The sequence below is a fragment of the Benincasa hispida genome, chromosome 3, assembly GCF_009727055.1.
Source record: "Benincasa hispida cultivar B227 chromosome 3, ASM972705v1, whole genome shotgun sequence".
Lineage (NCBI taxonomy): Eukaryota > Viridiplantae > Streptophyta > Magnoliopsida > Cucurbitales > Cucurbitaceae > Benincasa > Benincasa hispida.
Window position 1 is genome coordinate 44,232,403 of NC_052351.1, and position 21,192 is coordinate 44,253,594.

General features: G+C 32.7%; 1 protein-coding gene across 1 annotated transcript; it reads right to left on the reverse strand.

Annotated features, from left to right (window-relative positions):
* Window positions 1-14,541: 14,541 nt before the first annotated feature.
* Window positions 14,542-19,762, reverse strand: LOC120072959 (BEL1-like homeodomain protein 9). Its single transcript, XM_039025502.1, has 4 exons — window positions 18,973-19,762; window positions 16,356-16,690; window positions 16,219-16,279; window positions 14,542-15,162 (listed from the first exon to the last, which is right to left on the reverse strand). The coding sequence occupies exons 1-4, from the start codon at window positions 19,510-19,512 to the stop codon at window positions 14,731-14,733; spliced, it is 1,368 nt and encodes a 455-aa protein (XP_038881430.1). The 5' UTR covers window positions 19,513-19,762; the 3' UTR covers window positions 14,542-14,730.
* Between the last annotated feature and the right edge of the window lie 1,430 nt (window positions 19,763-21,192).

Consider the following 21,192-nt stretch of genomic DNA (forward strand, 5'->3'; position numbering starts at 1 on the left):
ATCTTTATGTCCCAGCCCGAGGGGTTCATAGCCCAAGGTCAGGAGCAAAAAGTTTACAGACTGAATTGATCTATTTATGAGTTGAAACTGACATCAAGATCTTGGGATATTAGGTTTGATACTGTAATCAAATCTTTTGGCTTTGAAAAAAATGTTGATGAGTCTTGTGTTTACAAGAAGATCATTAACAATAAAGTAGCTTTCTTAGTACTTTATGTAGACGATATCCTACTCATTGGGAATAATGTAGGATACCTTACTGAAGTTAAAGAGTGGTTAGCAGTCTAATTCCAAATGAAAGATTTGGGAGAGACACAATATGTTCTTGAGATTTAAATAATTAGGGATCGTAAGAACAAACCACGTAATGCAATCATATCACATCTGAACTAGGTGTGTATATTTTTAGGCTTTCACAGTTTTGGTTTATATATTCATAATGATACCATGAGTGCTTTAGGGTGTGATGTTTCAAAATTTAAAGTTGGTTTATTAGAACCATATAAACCGAACATTGAAGAGATTAGTTGACAACAGTAAACGTGTTGAAATAATAAACTAATTAATTATTCTTGATCCCATTCGTCAAAGATCCCTATTCTTAGTTTCAATTTTTCCCGATTTATCATAACCTTTTTTTCGATTTATTACATAAATAGTGAACAAATTCAATGAATTTTCAAATTCGATTTTAATATTAATATATTAAAGGGTTTGTGATATCTAATCGATAGAAATATATTATTGTTATATTGGGATTGTGTCATCCAGAAAGAGAGAATCACGTTGTCTCAAGCAACTTATATCGACAAGATGCTAATTCAATATTTGATGTAGAACTCTAAGAAGGGTTTATTGCCTTTCAGGCATGAAGTTCATTTAAGAACAGTGTTCTAAGACACCTAAAAAAGTTGAAGACATCAGACATATTCTCTATGCCTCAGTTATGGGCAACTTAATGTATGCTATGCTTTGCACTAGGCCTGATATTTGTTATGCAGTAGGAATAGTCAGTAAGTACTAGTCCAATCCAGGGTTAGACCACTAGACTATGGTTAAGAATATCCTCAAGTATCTTAGGATAACAAGGGATTATATGCTAATATATGGAGCTAAGGATTTGATCTTTATGAGATACACAGACTTTGATTTCCAAACTGACAAGGATTCTAGGAAGTCCACCTCAAGATCAATATTCACCCTGAATAGGTAAGCTGTAGTGTGGCGTAGCATCAAGTAAGAATGCATTGTAGACTCAACCATGGAGGCTGAGTATGTAGCTGCTTATGAAGTAGCAAAGGGGGCAGTTTGTCTAAGGAAGTTCCTAAGTGATTTGGAAGTTGTTCCAAACATGAACTTGCCAATCACCTTATACTGTGACAACAGTGGGGCTGTGGCTAACTCGAAAGAATCTTGTAGCCATAAACGAGGAAAGCACATTGAGAAGAAGTATCACCTGATACGAGAGATTGTGCAATGAGGAAATGTGATCTTCACAAAGATTGTTTTGGAGCACAACATTGTTGATCCATTTACAAAGGCTCTCTCAACTAAAGTGTTTGAGAGTCATCTAGAGAATCTAGATCTATGAGATATGTACATTTTGTAATCTAAGGCAAGTGGGAGATGTGTAACGGGTATGAGATGCCCTAATTTATTGTTTTTTACTTTGTACTTGTAACATCCCGTTGTTCCATGTGATGTACATCCTACTAACTAGAGTTTTAGTTCAAGTGGGAGTTTGTTGGGTTTTATGTCTCTGCCAATCTGTTTGCTAGCATTGTACATAGAAAACTTATACTATTTGAAATTAAACTTCTCACACAACTTATCCATCAGAGTGAGTAAATTTTCTTTCATTATCTGTCATGATATGATGAGGAATGCCACATCGATAAATAATGTGTGTTCGGAAAATGTTTATAATACTTTCATTTTTTACTTCTCTTAATGGCACAACTTCAACCCACCTTGAAAACTAATCAGTCCTATGAGGACGTAAGAGTGCCCCACTGATGACTTAGGTGTTATAAGTCTAACCAAGTTGAGTTCTCAAGCTTCAAAGGGCCATGAAGCTACTGTTGGATTAAAAGGCTTTGGTGGTTGTTGTGTAAAATTTGCATGAAACCGATAGGCTTCACATCACTTTGCATGTTATATTGAGTTGTGGATCATTGTGGGCTAGTAGTAACCCATTCTTTTTAATTGATGTTGGAGCTTTGGTCTAGACTGATGAGCACAATAGATGCCTAAATGTTGTTCTTCTAAGGCTTTTGCTAATTCTTCTTTCCCTAGGTATCAGAGAAAGAGACTTTCATATGAATGTCAATAAAGGGTATTATTGTAATAAATAAATCATGCAACTTTTCTTCATATCTCAGCTCTATGTCAAAGATTAATGGGAAGCTTTTCGTGTTCGAGATAATTTATAATGGGTTGATGCCAGTTTTCTTCTTCGATCACGTAAACAGATATCATATCGGTCTTTTCATATTGATCTTAGATTGGCGAAACTCCACCTTAGACAAAGAGAGATGTTTATAGGTACATCATTTGAGATCGTTAGAGAAGTGGCTAAATTTGCTAGTGCATCTACTTTTCTTTTCTTTTCTTTTCTTTTCTTTTATCTCGGTATATGTTCTAGTACTACGCCTTCTAACTTATCCATTAATCTTATAGCATAGATGAACTAAGGCTTTAAATCCTCATGCTTCAAGTCGTACTAGCGTGAGCCAATGATGAGTGCTTTGTATTCAGGAATTTTATTTGAACACAGTTCACTGAGTGTGAAGCTATACGACAATATATGCTTCTCAGAGAAATGAAGACTACACCTACGCCGACACCGACTCCACTTTTTCATCTTGCAACATCAATGTACATAATCCAATATTCCCTACTTTTGGCATAAAATACTTCTTTATCAAATAGGCATTCATAGAGTTTCCAATTTGATGGGATCAGATGACTAGCCAAGAAATTTGTCAATGCCCAACGTTTAATTTCCTTATGGGATATATACACAATAATGTATTTTTGAAGTACAATTACCCATTTAGCGAAGCGTCCTAAGATTATCGGCCTAGATAAGATATATTTGATAGTGTCAGCTTTTGTCACAAAATGTATAATGAAGGCTTACATATAATGTGTCAGCTTACCTATTGCAAAAAACAAGGTGAGACACATCTTCTCAGTTGGAGAATAGTTTAGCTCAGCTCCGATCAAAGTTTTACTTAGATAATAGAGCACACATTCTTTGCTCTTCTCCTTTTCTTGTGCAAGTAGTGCTCTGAGTGATATTTCTTGAGGGGAAATATATAATATCAATGGTCTTTTAGTTGTTGGCATGCTCAAGACCGAAGGGTTGAACAAATACTTCTTTGTGCTATCGAACGCATTTTGGCAGGTTTGATACCATCCAAAGGCAATATCCTTCCTTATCAATCTCTGAAATGGTTGACATCGTCCTGCAAGGTTAGTTATAAATCGTCTAAAGTAAGCCAAGCAACCTTGAAGACTTCTTAACTCATGCAAGTTTCTTGGACTTGGCATCTTCTAGATAATATCAATTTTAGATTAATCGATTCAATACCTCGGTGCCTTACAACAAACCCAAGAAACTTTCATGAAGTTATGTTGAACGAATATTTAAGAGAGTTTCATTCTTAATTGATATTTTCTTAAACAATCAAAGACAAGCTTCAAGTTTTTTACATGGTCATGTCATTTCTTAGACTTCACTATAAGGCTGTCAACGTAACATTCAACATGTTTATGTAGTATATTATTAAAGATACTTTGCATAGCGCATTGGTATGTGGCACTTGCATTCTTTAATCCGAAAGGCATCACCTTATAATAGTATATACTTTTTGGAGTTCAAAACATTATTTTCTTCTCATTTCCTAGAGCCATTCGAATCTGGGTATATCCTAATGGCCCGTCCATGAAAGATACTGCCCATGCCTTGTGGTGGCATCCACCATAATTTTTGTGATAGGCAAGGTAAAATTATCTTCGAGGCACAAATTATTTAGGTTATGAAAATTCACACAGACACATAGTTGACCATTTTTTTTTCTTACGAGAGCAATATTGACTATCCATGTTAGGTACTTGATTTCACATATAAATTCATCCTTTATTAGCCTGTTAACCTCCTCTTCAATTTAAGGAATCAGTTCTGGTCGAAAGCATCATTGAGCTTTCTTTATTGACCAATACCCTGATTTAATCAATAAGTGATGGACAACAACTTTTGGGTCAAGCCCGGGTATTTCTTTATACGACCAAGCAAAGACATCTTTATATGTCGTGAGTAAGCTCACATTCCTTTTCTTCGTTATCAGCAAGTTGTGCACTTGTGAAGGTTGGATGAGGCTCTTCTATCATGCCCAGGTTAACTTTCTTTAGCTCATCAACCATTAATTGAACTCCATCCTCAAGTGATAAAGGAGCTTTTTCCGCGCCCTCTTCAAGCATGTTAGAATGTTATGCTTTTTCTATTGTAACATGGAAAACTTGTCACATCTTCTTCATCATCTAGGTCATTCTTTATAGGTCGAGTGAAAACGACATCGTGTCACTTTACTTTTAGTGAGCCCTCTGTATTTACAGAAACAAACAACTTCCTTTTCTTTCCTGAGGGAATAATAGTGCAAATTTTTTCATCATTTTTCACGTCACATGCTTTGCTTAAGATCGCTACAAAAGATCGCTTCTGGCTTCTTGTTGAAGTCACATTTAATCTCTCGAAAGTAGATGCCCACATGGCTGAAGTCGAACATACACTATTTATCTTATTCGAGATTGTATTTAGCCTTCAAAAGGCAGTCGGTGGAGCCAAAAGTTGAATGTTGATTTTTATCCTAGACTGTTGATGTGCTTAGCCTTTGAAAAATCAAAGAATGTGCCACTGAAGGATTAATACGACCAAAGACAGAAGTCTTCCTCTGACTTTCTTATCTCTCATCGTCTTTAGAAGCGTCGCTCTCCTCTATGGTAATATGACACGTGTCTACAGCTTTTCCTTTCCCTTTTCCAATTATGTGAATTGGCTTAGAGGATTATATCTAAGTCCAGACCTTGAGTTAGGTATAGAATATCCTTGGTTTTTAAGCTTCTCTTACATCAAGGAAAACTCGAGCCTTTCATCAAGTGTTTTTAGGCTTTTAAGCTCTGTGCAAGTTTAAAGTCATAACTCGCCTTTCCCAACAGCCTAATCGAAATCATCCTTTGTTTTTTTTTTTGGAAGGTTGCTTTCACCTCTTCTTTCTCAACCTTTTTTTACTTCTCGTTTACCTATTTTTGTAAATGGTGTGGTGAAGCTTTATTTCAAAATTTGGTGAATCTTTATTTTAAAATTTTGACGTCACCAATCGTCAGATTCTTTGGACATTCTACAAATGGTGATTCACCTTTCTTGCGTTGAGCAAGAGGAACGTAGCATAAGGAAGGGTGTTTGAGACCTCTTCTTGGGGACTCATCATCTTTTCATTCTTTAAGACCTCAGACTTATTTGGGGTGGTTAGTTCATCATTCCCTCGGTTGCTGAAAGCATCCACTTCATTTGACTCCGTTGTTATGATCATTTGTCGCTCGGGCTTATAAATGCCTTTGACCACAGGAACCTCTGTCATTATAACTTCACTAATATTTTTGCTTTTTAGATAAAAATTTGCATTAGCAAAGTGAGATTCTATTGTGTTTAATGCCCGAAATCTCGTAAGGTCCTGTAGTTTATATTTGTAATGTATAAACAATTAATTTATATAATAAGATATGAGATGTTTTATTCGACATTTAGTAGCATTAAACATGTATGTAAAGACATACAGGTAGATCATGTTTAGGTGATAACCTAAATGGTTTGTAGTAGATGGATAAGATTGGATACCTTATCATGGTGATACTACTAAGACGACCCACTTTGTAGGTGTTACAATTGTTGTAAAGTGCTACAAATGATCGAATCTTGATCATTCATGTAGAGACATGTGAGTGAGGATACTCTATACAAAGGGGTTCTTATAAGACCAGACCGCAAAATGACTAGTCTCATTATATAACAACATTCATAATAGTGACTTATTTCATCAAGATGACTATAGGTGACATGACCTGAATTCGGAATGAGTTGTGAACTCTTGCCTATGAAGGCGGTCCTTTTATTTTTATGGATGAGCGGCCAGATCGCTGACTCAATATGTCTACCATTTTAGGGATTCGTCTGATTAAGGAGTTGGGAACATTACTACACAAGACGGAATTCATTCCTTCCATGTTGTCGAGGTAAGTAGATAAATTGCTCTCTTAAGGGCTAATTTCGGGACTTGAACAATGTGGCACCACACCCTCTCTTGGCCCAAGAAGGGTTTTGGTCATAGTTGAACTATGACTTATTATTCATTAGAGGAATAATTGGTACTTAAGAAGTTAGATGTAACTATGGGGCAAAACAGTTATTTTGGTCTAGTTTACTTACGAGCAATTTGTGAAGGGTTATTACACTGCTGATTGGTTATATCTAATGGACACAAAAATATATCTGTAGTGCGAAAGTATAGTTGTCGGTCTTTAGTGGAGTATACAACAGTTAATGGATGTTGAATTATTTAATTAAAGAAATTTAATTAATTATTCAAGTACCATTGGAGCTTCAATCTACAAGTCCATAAGGTCCCCTCTGTAGCTCAACAAGGTTTAATGAGAATCAATTTTGGATTAATTTGAATTATTCAAATTAATTGAGGGAATTAATTATATGTGATATAATTAATTTTACTTAATTATATATGATATATTCACTATAATATATTTGATACATTATAATATAAAGTTTATTTGAGAGGAAACAAATATTTGAATATGATTCAAATACTAATTTATGAATTGGATTCATATAATTAAATTTAATATAAATGAGGTTTATATTAAATATTATATATTAATGAGAGATTTAAAACTATAGGTTATATTGTATATGATACAATATTAAACCATATGTTATATGTTATTTATGATATAACATATGGTTTATATATATTTTTTAAATTAAAATTAATTTATTTTTAATTTTAATTTTAATTTTAATTTTAATTTTAAAATTAAAGGGATGGAAATAACTTTCCTTCCCTTACTTCTCTTTTAATTTCACATAGAGAGTGGGTAGATGAATGGGTGATTCTTCTTCTTCATCAGTTTATAACATCGTTGGTAGATCTCAGAGAACATAAACACAGAGAAAACTCCCAGTAAAAACACTCTCTCAATTCCTCTAATTCTCTCCCTCTCTTCCAAATATCTAAGAGCCCACAAACTCCTTAGTGATTTTCATCCCAAAGGAGAATACAAGAGGTTCTTTTGTGGTGGTAGCCATTTGGATCTTTTTTATCGCGACCGATTTGGAGAAGAGGATTTACACGAAGGTTGTTTTCTTCAGGGGTAAGATTTACTCTTAATCCTAATTCTCTTTTTCCTTTTGAAAGAATGTTATAAATCTAATTGGTATTGCATGATTATCTATAAATTGTATGATTATGTGAAAGTTCAATTTGGGCCAATCCCCGCTTCCGCATTAGGAAGCTTCATCGGATCCCTCAGATTCAGCCTCTGAAAATATCTTCAAGTCAACATCAACTTTCTTGATGCCTTGTTGATAGAATTTAAAACACTAGTGGAGTGTGGAGTTTACTACTCCATTTTCGTGAATCCATGGACACCTCAACAATATTCGGTAGGTGGTTCTTGCATTGATCACGTGAAGTATGGTGCTTGCTTACAAATCCCCTATGGTGATTTCTAGACGAATTGTGTCTATCGCTCGCTGCACTCCATGATTAAAGCCTTGAATCACCAATTTACTACCTGATAACTCCTCCATTGAAATGCCCAATTGATTCGTGGTTGATTTTGGCAGTATGTTGACAGTTGAGTCATTATCGATGAGGATTGACTAAGGTTTTGCTCTCAGACATACACTTAAACAAATAAAGGTCTATTATGAAACTTTGAACAAAGTAGAATATCTTCGTTAATGAATGATATTGATATACGATATTAAGCAATGTATTTATTTGGGTTGTAGAGGTATCTGGAATTCTATCATCTTTTAATATTTTGACAAGGGTATTCTTAGTCATCTGCACAAGGGCTAACAAATTATTTGTGCTGAAAGAAGGTAGTTCCTCTAATTTGGTCATTGCTTCTGCATAGTTTGAAGGAGTGCCTTCATCTTCAGCCATACTGATGACGTGACATGAAACAGTTTCAGTTAGAAAACTCTTTGGAAAGAAGGCTTTCAAGGTTATTGATTGTTGAGGATGGGGAAACTCCTTTCTTTCTTTTTTTTTTATTGGTTTAAGTCTTTTCGTATTCTTCCTTGCTTTTCTTCTTTGCGACTTACTCCTCCTTTTATAGTCTTGGTATGAACAGGATTCTTTTTGAATGAAACTTTGTTGACAACTCTTCCGAACGAGTTACTAGCGTCCATCCTTCATCTGCATTTTTCACTTGCTCTTCTTTTTCGTGGAAGTCAATTTTCTATGAGGCCTCTAGTAAAAAGTATATAAAAACGGGCTTAAGAGATCTAAATTGGATTAACCTCCCTATTGCAGATAGTCGAATATCAGGATAAATCATTACTGCAGCATGATTCGTTTGTGCCACATCGTCAACGTCCAACTATTTTTTTTCTTGAGCTAACTTCAAAATTAACTCCTTCAATACAAAACACTTTTCTACCGAATGATTGACAACTCAGTGATACTTGCAGTAATTAGGATCATTTACTCTCCCCATTTCTATAGGTCGTTTACATTCAGAAAGTTCAATGAGTTGTTTCTCCGATAGTTACACTAACATATCAGGCATATCAGAATCTAGAAATGGGTAGACCTTTTCTTGTTTCTTTTTCAACGTTAGATATCTTTTCTCGTCCTCATCTTGGCATTTCTCAATATTTTTCTCCTTGGAGATAAACTTTAAAGGGGTCGTATTGACGACTATAGCTTCCTTAGTAGCACCATTCGATACCTTCTAGATTTTCAATTCTTTATTTTCTTTCTTTACTTTCAAGACCAGTAAATCATTGCTTCCTCTATTATAAATGTTTAGTTCCATATCATGAGCTCGAGTTGTGAATTATTCAAAGGTACAAAGTTTCATCCCTTATAGGACATATAGAAGTCCCCAGTACATTCTTTGAGTGCACATTTCCACTGCTAGAAGTTCAATTAACCTATCTTTGCAATCAAGGCTTGCTGCACTCCAGTGATTGACGTAGTCAAAGACCAGTTCGGCTTTTCATTGTTTGTGGTGGTGAGCTCTATCATATTGACAATATGCCTCGTTCTGTAGAAATGGTTGAGGAATTCTCTTTCAAGCTGCTCTTAACTATCAATAGTTTCAGGTTCAAGGTCAGTGTACCAGTCAAAGGTAGTTTTTTTTAGAGTTTGAATGAACTATTTGACTATCAAATCTCTAATAGCACTGAAAATGTGCAATCTAGATCCGCTTAGTTCGAGATTGTTCTAGAATTTTATGTACTTTTTTTTTTTTTTTTTTTGCTATTTTGTAGTATTGAGCACTCAAGAGATAGAATCAAGCATTTAGAGTCAAACGAGGTTAATTTGAACCAATTTGGAGCAAAAATTAGCATCTGGACTTCAAAGAAGGAAAAATAACCAGAATGCCCTTGTGTCGTATCACTACGCTCTCATGCTATGCTAGAAGGAAGAACACGTGGATGCAGGGCAGCGTCATGATGTTTTCCCTACACTTACCTTACGCTTAAAGGCAGTCGCTAAAATGTAAGGTAGCGTTGCGATAACTTTATACGCGTGACACTTCGATGAGAGCATTTCAAATTGAGGCTATGACCAAAAATTATTGTTTTAGCCACCTAGGTTAGAGAGTCTCCATTTCTTACGACTCCAGTCGTCTCCTACTTCAATTTCCTCCATTTTTCTTCTACTTCAGTTTGGGAATATATTAAAACAATACCTTGGCATTTTCTATGACTATTATGGGGTAAGGTTCTTGATCTAGCTTGAATGTTTAGGGTTTTTTTTTTCACATATTCGATTGTTTGGGAGATTTTGAACTAGCGTTTTTTTTTTTTTTAATTTCGAATTTGATTCTATTTTGAATGTTTATGATTATCAGATTGGATGTTTGGGAATTTTATGATTATTGCTTTCGATTAACCTTTGGATGTCACATTTAATATTTAGTTAATCAATTAGAAGCAATAGGTTAGGATAGATTGCAAATCACCTAAATGAGCATTGTTCTAACCAACCTAGAATCAAACCAACCAAATGTTCAATTAAGGTTGTTCTTTGCTAAATGTTCAACCTAGTTTTGCCCTAGATCTTAATGCAATTAGGTCAATTTTCCCTAGATCTTAATACAATTGGTATAATTAGTTGATTAGGTCGGATTAACTGGTTGTTCCAATTAATTCAGTTAGGTAAAATTAATTGCATGTCTCTAGTAATGAGAATTCTTTGATGGAATATATTGAATAGGTGAATTCTGTCAAAACCTAAGCTAGGCTTTCTCAAACAGAATTTTCACATTTTATTTTATGCAATTTAATTTCTTTTACAATAAAACAACTTTAACAAAACCCCCCTTTGGTTAACGTTGGACTGAAAATACGTTATTCAAGAATTTTGAGAGCTCCCTGTGTTCAACCCAGTCTTGCCACTACGACTACCAGTTTATTGTGGTGGATACCGTTATTATTTGGTTTGGATTTGGGCGACAAAATCTACATCAACCAATCTCCTCGCGTACCAAAATTCTCATATGTTTCGATGAAATGAGCAACATGTTGCTTTGGGTTTCCCTTCCCGTCAAACTGTTGGAATTTGGGTGGCTGGTATATCCATTTAGCATTTTTTAGACTGTCGATCTTTTTTTATATGGCTTAGAATATAAGAGAAAAGTTTGAATAGGTCCATCATACTGAGCCTTTATGAAGTTGGCAATCATCTCTTACCATTGCTGAACAGACAACGAAGCAATTGACGTTGAATTTTGTGGTTGACCTTCTTGCAGAATAATCTTCCCTTTGTCATCATTCCTGACTATAGGTGTATGGCTTGATTCAGCACTTCACAACTCTCAATGTGATTCTTGAGGGATGCAATTTCATAATGTCTTTCTTCGACTGCCTTCATCAGCATGTTAACTTTCTTTTCGAGTTTGGTCATCCTTTCTTCACATGTTCCTACGTTGGCCCTTATGACTGACATTATATTTAGGTGTGATGCTTCTTCACTTGATTGTTCAGAAGGTGGAGTATGCTTTTTAACTATAGAATTTTCTCTAATGACAATTCTCTCTTGCAGTTGTTTTGAAATTTGTTCCCATATATTCCCCGCGATCTTAAAGAGTGGCAGCTCTTTAGATTTCTGAATCCCTTAGAGCGACTGCAAGTAATTAGTCTATTCTGAACATCGTTTGAAGTTTTGAGAGTGTTATTTTTGGATGCTATGACTTTTTTAAGTAGATTGTGTTGTAGAGAAAGAGATGAAAGGTAGAGCGGCCCACTAGGCGTACCAAACTGTTCACACAAGATTTTCAAAGGAATTTAATTCATGGAATTTTTGTATTGGTTTCAATATAGTAAAGTGGATACAATCTAATATTTGATCCTTTGATATCTTCTCTAATACAAGAGATAAAGTTTAAAATTTCTAAATCTTTAATCTTCAAGATGTTGCTCGGAACTTCAATCTTCTGAAATTCGAGGAAGTTTTAATCTTCCAAGTCTTCAATCTTTAAAAGGTTGTAATCTTGATATCGATTTGAGCTTCAATCTTCTGGAATTCAAAGAACTTTTAATCTTCCAAGTCTTCAATCTTCATAAGGTGGTAATCTCGAGATTAATCAGAACTTCAAAATCTTAAGAACTTCAGAGCTTTAGTCTTGATTTCTAAAGTTTCAGTACTTTTTTGGCAATTCTTTTCAACCCCCAAATGAAAGGACAAGACCATTATTTATAGAGGATTTCCATGGATTTAAGTGGGTTATGTCTGGTTAGTCTATGGGCTTGGCCCTTGGGTCAAATTAATTGAGCTTTGGGTCTGTGTAGGTTTTCGGCCAAACTAACCCTATTTTTGTGCTCAATTGAACCTGAATCTAAATATCAATATTTAACTTCACCAAATTAATTAATTCGATCTGACAATCAAGATGAAAACATAGAGCATCATCGGGATTCACTAGCTTTCTTTCTTTCAATTTTCAATTTGGGACACATATCGACTTTTAATTAACCCAAAAATAAATAATTTGTAATTTCGTCATTAATTTTCAGAAATGACACGGTGATTTGTGGTTCGTCAAAATTTCTCATTCAACAAACACACCTAAAGTCAAATTGAAATTATGTTAAAGAAATGATTTCCATTAATTTGTGTCATTTTTTAATTTCCTATTTTTAAAAATAAAAGTGACTAGAAATTAATGAGGTGTTATGGACTTTTGGGCTTGATTTTTATATAATATTGCAACTTATTAAGCTACTCATGAAAAAGATGATGGATTTAAGACATTCTTATAATTTGGCCTATTTAATTAAACCATTAATGTAGAAAGCCCTAATTATAAATTCCTACTATTTCAATGTAGCATCTGGTAGAAACTTAAAAAGAAAAGAAAGAAAAAAAAAAAAATACTTTTTTAGTCCTTGAGTTTTCGAGAATGTGTGCATTTGGTCCCATAATGTTTCAAATAGCCATTTTACTCACTCAGTTTTCAAGAATAGGTTTAAAAGGCCTCTCAACCTAATAAATTTACTTAATTTAAACATAACGTTGACTAAATGGATGATGTGGCAAAATGAGTTAGAAAAAAATATTTTTTTAATGGTTCCTTCATCTCTCTACTTGCTCTCATTTTTTCTTCTCTTCCTTATCTCTTTTTCGGTTAAGGTTTGGCGTTTAGGGTTGAATCTGATTCTTGGAGGCAATTTCTCTGTTGTTTTAGGAGACTTGGATTCTTCTACAGATTTTCCCTAGTGGGGCGTCTTCATTAATTTTGCATGTGAGAAGAGATGCTAACCACATAAATTTTAGCTAAACGGGCCATTTTATGTAAATAATTTTGCATATCTTTTAACTAAAGGGGCCATTTTATGTTCTAATCAAATATAATATTCTGGGATGAGTTATAGTTCAATTTGTCGGTTGATGTTGTATAATGCGATTCTCGTACTTTTTCCATCCATGGGGCAGGTGTTTTATTTTCTCTAATTTGATGAAAATGTAGTTTCTCTAAAATAAAAAAATAATAATTAAAATCTAGAGGGAAGTCCTTTGAGTTATAATTGGGTTGAAAAATGACAGAAACAAAGGAGAAGATGGCGAAGGAGGAGAGAAAAAGGGCGAGAGGAGAGAGAAATGAAGAACCATTAAAAAAAAATTATTTCTTTCCGACTCATATTGCCACATCATTCATTTAGTCAACATCATGTTTAAATTTAATAAATTTATTAATTGATGAACCTTTTAAATCTATTATGAAGAACTGGGGTACTAAAATTGCCAATTTGAGACGTAGGAAAAATACATACATTCAAACTCATGGACCAAAAAGGTATTTTTCCTTTAAAAAATGATTATTTCACTTAATTATATGTTAAGAATGTCCCTGAATTAAAAAAGATGTCTCGTAAATTGAAGTTGGATAGTCCACTAATTTTAAATTAAAGACAGAGTAATAAAATAAAGTTTTATAAAAAATAAGTTTATTCCATGCACATATTATTAATCGAATAATTTTGTCAAAATTCATAATTTATTTTAACAAAGAAGAAAAAAACTATGAAGTCTTCTGTTCTAGAATTTTATCAATACTATGTTCTACATATGCATGTTTAAAATTTATTTGAATTCATTTTTTTTTTCTTTTAACTATATACTTGGAGGGAAAACTTACTAGAAGATAAAAACTATAATATTTTTTTACAATTTCAATTAAAATTGCAAATATGTATTTATGTTTGAAGTGTAATTTGGATGAAATTAGAAGGTTAAGAGCTACATAAAATTAATATATCTTTAACAACCTTATAAACTTATCTTTGTATATATTAAAAGAAGTTCTAATCTGATCCCATTATTTCTTCTCAAACTAAAGAGAGGGAGAAAAAGAAGGAATCAATCCTCTTTATCAATGTGAAGCCTAATGGATTACCAACTTTAAATGACAATTACAAACTATCATCACATAAGATGACACATCAATAACCATCATCTATTCGTTGAACTCTAGAAACTCAGAATCTCTTCAAATGAACAAGTCAAAGAACACAAAGCAAACAACAATCTAATTCATCAAACAATCCTTCAATTCCCAAAGCCACACTCTGTAATGTTTTATCCCCATCAGCTGCATGTGGTTACAATATACAAAGTTTGTAATATATAAACACTTATTTATATATGCTATATATACACACAAACACATACACGTTGCCTATATAGGCAGATTCAGAGCCCTATGACAAAGTAATAGTTCAACATTTCAAAGAAACACAAACAATGTGATTTAACTCCAATTTCACCTCGGATTATAAGAATTAATTCTTACAACGTAGCTCAAAATTTGTCAGTATATATATATAATGTCTGAATTAAACAACCCTAGCTGCCCATGATGTTCAAAATTGAACATCTTTAGCCAACAAACCACATATATTTTGATTTGCATCAATCAAAACCACTCATTTACAAACCCTTCACCGTTGGCTTCTAAGCCAAGGTTAAAATGGTGAGCTGCATTGATGGGAAATGGCTCCGTGAGAGCGATGCCGCCGTGGTTCTGTTGGAGGCCGAGAGTTAAGGAAACGTTGCCGGTGGTGGCGTGAGGGTGGTGGGTGGGAAAGAAATTGGTGTTGGACAAATCTAGAGATGGGTGGTGGGGGTTTGAAGAAGATGCATTATTGTTGTGGTGAGGTTTTAGTAAGGATTCATTTGTGGAGGAAAGAGGATCGTTGTTGTTTAAGGCATTGTTATTTTCAATATTATTGTTGTTGTTGCCTTCATTTTGCTGAGATTTTTGAGCTTGCCTTGTTTCTAACATGTGGATTTCTTCAACCATTGGTTTCCAGAGTCTCACTCTTGCATTGATGAACCAGTTTGATACCTGAACATATATACAAAACTCCTACAGGTGAGTAGAGCAAGCCGAAAAACCGATCCGAACGATCGAAACCGGTCGAATCAAAGAAAACTAGCCAATTTTTCCTTGAATCCGGTCGGAGTCAGTTTTCTCAAAATTAGAATATATGATTATGAAACGGTTAAAATCACTTCTCTATAATATTCAAAAACCAAAATGTGATAAAATTGGTGTTTCAGGCCTTTGTTTGGTAACCATATAGATTTTTTAAAGTTAACCTTAGAAGCGCTACTTCCATCTATTATAAGTTTTTTTGTTTTGTTGTCTAATTTTCACCAATATTTTCAAAATTCAAGCCAGATTTTGAAAATTAGATCTTATTTGGTTAGCATTTGGTTTTTTTTATTTTTAATTTTTGAAAATTAAGCCTACAAACATACTCCTTCTAGCTCTAAATTTCTAACCTTGTCATCTACTTTTTACTATTATTTTAAAAATCAAGTCAAATTTTGAAAACTAATAAAAGAATTTTTTAAAAATTTGTTTTTGTTTTTGGAATTTGGTTATGAACTCAATCATTTTACTTAAGCAAAACCATTGTGAGAAACGGAGGGAAAATAGCTTCATTTTCAAAATCCAAAAACTAAAAAAAAAATAATTACGAAACGAGGTTTAAAAAGTAGTTTCAAAAACATTTATTTTGTTTCTAGAATTAAAGTAGAATTCAAGAGAAAATTGGTATGAATTTCAACCACAGAAAATTAAAAATTAAATCATTATTAAACAAGACCTTAACAATTTTAAAATCACTTTTAAATATGATCTTGATCAAACTACAAACATCCACATCATAACATGCAACGTACCCCCTGAATTGATATGGATGTCGATGAAAATTTCTATTGAAAACGAAGTGAAAATCTCATACATTTCCAATAAATTTAAATTTGAGTCGATGATATTTACTTCAGGTTATTTTAAATTTCATCAATATCTTTTTATGGTTGACTACTAATCTCAATAACGACAATGAGAATCCAGACATGTCGATGAAAATTTAACAGGTTACACTAAACACACCTGACTTCTCGAGAGTCCAGTCTGGTTGGCCAACATGAGCTTATCTGTATCCGTAGGATAACTGTAACGTAAAAAATCAATTAATAGGTTAAAGTAAGCTTAATATATTCATTCATATTCTTTAACAAATTTCTTACGGATGAAGGAAGTTCTCAAAGAGCCAAGCTCGGAGGACGGTGACGGCTCTCTCAGGGAGGCCTCTCTGCGGGCGCCAAACGGGTTGATGATTGAGGAATCCGGGACCGTGGTTGTGAATGGATCTTTGAGAGTAAGGGTTTGGTTGCTGCTGCTGCTGCTGCTTGTTGAATTGGAGCTGGTCGGCTATGGCATTTTTTAAGAATCTGAAGTGCTTAAACATGGCTTTTATGGCTAAGTTTGCATAGGGAGCTGCATTGCCAAGCCCTGCAGCGTACTCAAATGTTGTAACCACTGCTTGCATTTGCTGATAGTATAGTTTATATCTTCTATAAACCTGTAGAAATGAGAATGAACACAAATTTGCAGAGATTTTAGGCTTTAGAATCTAGGGTAGTAATGTTGAAACTTTTGTAGATGAAAATATTGATATATTATTGTAAAAATTTTGAAAGTTAAGACTTGTTTTGATTCTGGTTTCTTATTCAAACATCTTGATACGACTGCTCTATAATTACCGTTGGATGTAGATTTAAGTACATGCCCCTAAAAGAAGATAATAATTAAATATAGTCGAGATATTTCACTATCATACATTTAACAGAGAAACACTAACAGACTTATGATCGCCTCACCAAATAATTTATCTATGTTATACGAGTGAGGAACATTTTAATCATTAAATTTAGAAATAATCAATATAACATATAATATAATTTACTTTAAGGAGAGAGATAGCAAATGAATAAGGGATAAATTACAAATTTGGTCCCTATAGATTAGAGAAAGTTATTAGAATTTTGACCATATAGTTTGATAAAACTCTTAAAAATAATCTTTACGGTAGGGACTATGTATAAAATTTTTATCAAATCGTAATAGTTAAATTCTAATTTTTAAAATTATAGAGACTAAATTCTAACGGTTCTAAATCATAGGAATTGAACTTGTAACTAAACCTAAATAAAATCTTGAAAAATTAATCCATTGCTTTTCTATACTTTCATTAAAGAGCTACCCCAATTTTTCATCCATAATTATTCAAAGATAAAAGCTAAAAAAGAAATCCTTCAATATGATCTTTACAAGTCGCAACATGCAAAAAACAAAAAGGATAACTAAACAAAACCAAAGAAACCTTGTTTAAGAACATTCCTCTTTTTTCTTAGTCAAAATTTTTTACACACGCTACCACACACACATATATCTTCATCCATTTTCATAACTTCAAACATTTAATGTAGGATTGTTTTCAAATATAGAAAAATAAATCAAAATATTTATAAAATATAGTAAAATTTTAAAACTATCGATGATAGACTGATAGTTCTAAAATTTTGCTATGTTTTATAAATATTTTCAACAATTTTACCATTTGAATTAATTTCTCTTATATGGCCTCCTAAATCAACCATAGTCCAAAAAGGTAAAAGAAAAAACACACAAAAACCATTTCATTGCAAAAGTTTCAATAAAGAATGATCCGCAGCCAATTTTTATAATTTCTTTTGAAAAAAAAAAAACTTATCAATTATCCATTAACATAGTTGAATAGTTAACATCTAAAAAAAATTATATGATTCAAATCTTCATCTGCAAGATCAACAATGTAATATTCTAAAAATTAAAGGACAGACATGCAAACATATAAATTTATAAGGTGGGTAGGGCTTAAACACTTTTTGGTGGGAATATCATCATAAACGCATTGAAAATCCCTTTTAAATTGATTCCCTTTTTTTCTAATCACTTTAGACAACAGACATATATATTTATCCCCTTAAACTTGGTTTAAGAATTATTCAACCCTATTCTGTGGTGGATCAGACACCTTAAATAAGAAACAATGGATGTTTGTGCATATATTCCCTTTCATTAACTTTATCAAAAAAAGACAGATTTTGTTTGTCACCAAAGACCATCCATTCGATGATCCCCAGCACCTCAGTACAAAAAGAATCAAATGCACATAAAATGAGAGATTATTACAAAATTAATTGATTATAACTCCCATTAATTTAATAACCCAACAAATTAACACAAACCCATCAGAATATATATTACATAAACTCCATGTCGGTTTAACCAATGGTGAATTCAAAATTATACTAAAAAACCCAACTTTTGACTAGTTAATAGTCAATAATCATGGATTCCATTTCACAATTCTTTTTTTTTTTTTTTTTTTTTTAGAAATGAACAAATTAAATACTAGGCTATATAGCTTTAACAGAATTGTTGGAGGGTTCATTAATTTAAATTTAATCCGTTTTAGTCCAATCAAAATCCATCACGTCAATCGGTGAAAGTCCTTTTGTAATAAGTAAAAAATAAAATAAAATAAATAAAAAGTATTTTTATCTACCAATATAGAAATGATTAAAATGCATGTACATAATAACATAATAAAAACAAAAATATACATAAACACCGAAATTATCAAATTAGGAGCCTTTCTTTTTGGGGTTTTACCAAACAAAAGATCCATTTTTTTTAATTATAAAAAAAACCGCATCGGGAAAATCAAATTGAATAATAAATGGGAATTGAAACCCCAAAAAAAAAAAACTTGTTGAATGTATGATAATGAAAATATTATGAAATTAAAATATGAAGTACCTCGTGGAGAATGGTAATAAGCCTAGATTTTGTGGTGTCGCCGTTTTCAGGGGCGGAGGCGGCGGTGGTGGGGATATCACCGTCCAAGGAGTCAAGAAGGGCGGAATCCGGGAGCAGTTTGTCGGAGGAGTTAGGGGCAGCGATGTCAAATAAGTCATGAAGGAGCTGCTGAGCTGGGTTGAAAAATTTGGAGGCTTTTAAAAGGGAAGTGGAACGATAGGCGTAGCGGTGTTGGAGGTTGAGGTCAAGGGATAAGGGTGGTTGTTGTTGGTCGGAGAGGAGGGGAGGGAGGTGGTGGAGGACGGTGGTGGCGGAGGTGGGAGGCGGAGGGTAATTATGATGAAGTAATTGAAAAGAGGGGTTTTGATGAAAATCAAAATCAGAAGAAATAAAAGAAGAGGGATCATCATCATATAAAGGAAAGAAATTATTATGATGATGATGATTTGAATTACTACTACTACTACTGCCAATTCCAACTCTTAGCTTGTCTCTCCTGCTTTGTTGTGGGACATGGTAAATTTCAAAACCCTCCGCCATAGCCAATAAACTCAAAAAAAATAAAAATAAAATAAAATGAATAAAATAAAATAAAATGAATAGAAATTGGAGGGATTTTGATTTATGGGGTAGTTATAATAATTATTAGGAGGAAGAAGGAAGAAGGAAGAATGATATATAATATAAAATATTATTGAAGAAGGGGAAGAAGGGGAGCTGCAAAGTTGAGAAGTGATTGGGGATTGGAGGCGTGGGATTCTCTCTATCACTTTCTGTAAGAAATAAAACACACTGCGACTAAACACACACTAACTTATAAACACTTTCACAAGTTACCACAATAATAAAAATTCCATCTTTTTTTTTTAATTAATTAATTAATTTATTTATTTATTTATTTATTTTCTCTCTCTCCCTTTCTTGGATCTGTGATAGGGTTTCAGAAGATGGGAAGGGGAAGGGGGCAACCGCCTATTTCCGGTTAACATTTGGATGTGAGTGTTGATGGGAGGAACCGACTACACGTTTGCTGTACTTAATTAAAATTTGTTATGTGATAATTTTAAAAATAAAAATTCTAAAAATTATTTTTTCGAGATGTAAAGGAAGGAGAGCATGCACCTAAATATTATTACTTTTTTTTCCTTTAGTGAAGGCTACACTATATTTAACAATATTAATTAACTAAAAAAATGATGAGTGCATTTTGAACCACATTCATTTTTTTTTTTTGTTAAACTATAAATTTGATCTATATGATTTGGAGAAAATTAAGTGTAATCTTTATGACTCGATAAAACTTCATAAATAGTTTCTATGGTTTGATAAAATCTTCTTAAATAATCCATGTATGGAATTAAGGGACTAAATTCTAATTTTCTTTAAATTATAGGGACCACATTTGCAATTTTATTTTTTGATTATTTATACAATAAAAAAAAAGAGATTAATCTCTTAACTTGAGTTTAGAAGAATATGTTTGCTTGGTTCTTGAGTTTAGAAGAATATATTTGTTTGGTTTGGAGTTTTTAACATATACTTTTCTTAGTATTCGAATTTTAAGAATAGATACATATATTTGTCATTCCATTTTTAAAATGTAAACTTTTAGTCTCTGAGGACTGTTTGAGAGGTTGAAATATAATAAAAATTACTGGGAATAAGATAAGTGTTGGAATGCATGAGAAATCAAGGATGAAATAGAAATGGAATCATGAAACGTGAAAACAGGAAAGAGGATTGGGTTAAAAACGGTTGAAATAGAATGAGTTTAATATTATAAATCAGGCCAAAATGCTCAATTCAAACATGAATTTTATATTACATTATAATCCAAATTCTTTCCATTCGGACCCCCAAATAGTCCCTAAATGTTAAGAACAAGTTCAAAAATTTCCTCAAGTAATTAAAAAAAATACGAGGCATTTTGAATTATTAAAATAATATATATATATATATATATATAATTTAAAATTAAAATATCGAATAATAATATTAATATATCTTTCCACTAAAATTCTGTTTGAAATTAATTTTTCAATTTAAAATTTCATATAATTATTTATAAAAGAAAACCCTCCAAATATATATTTCAAATCTACTCCAAAACTCCAAAACTAAAAAAAAAAAATATTTTGAAAATTTAAGACCAAACACACATATTTTTAAAAATAAATTTTGAAAACTGGATAACTAAAATACGGTTTTTTCTCCCAAATT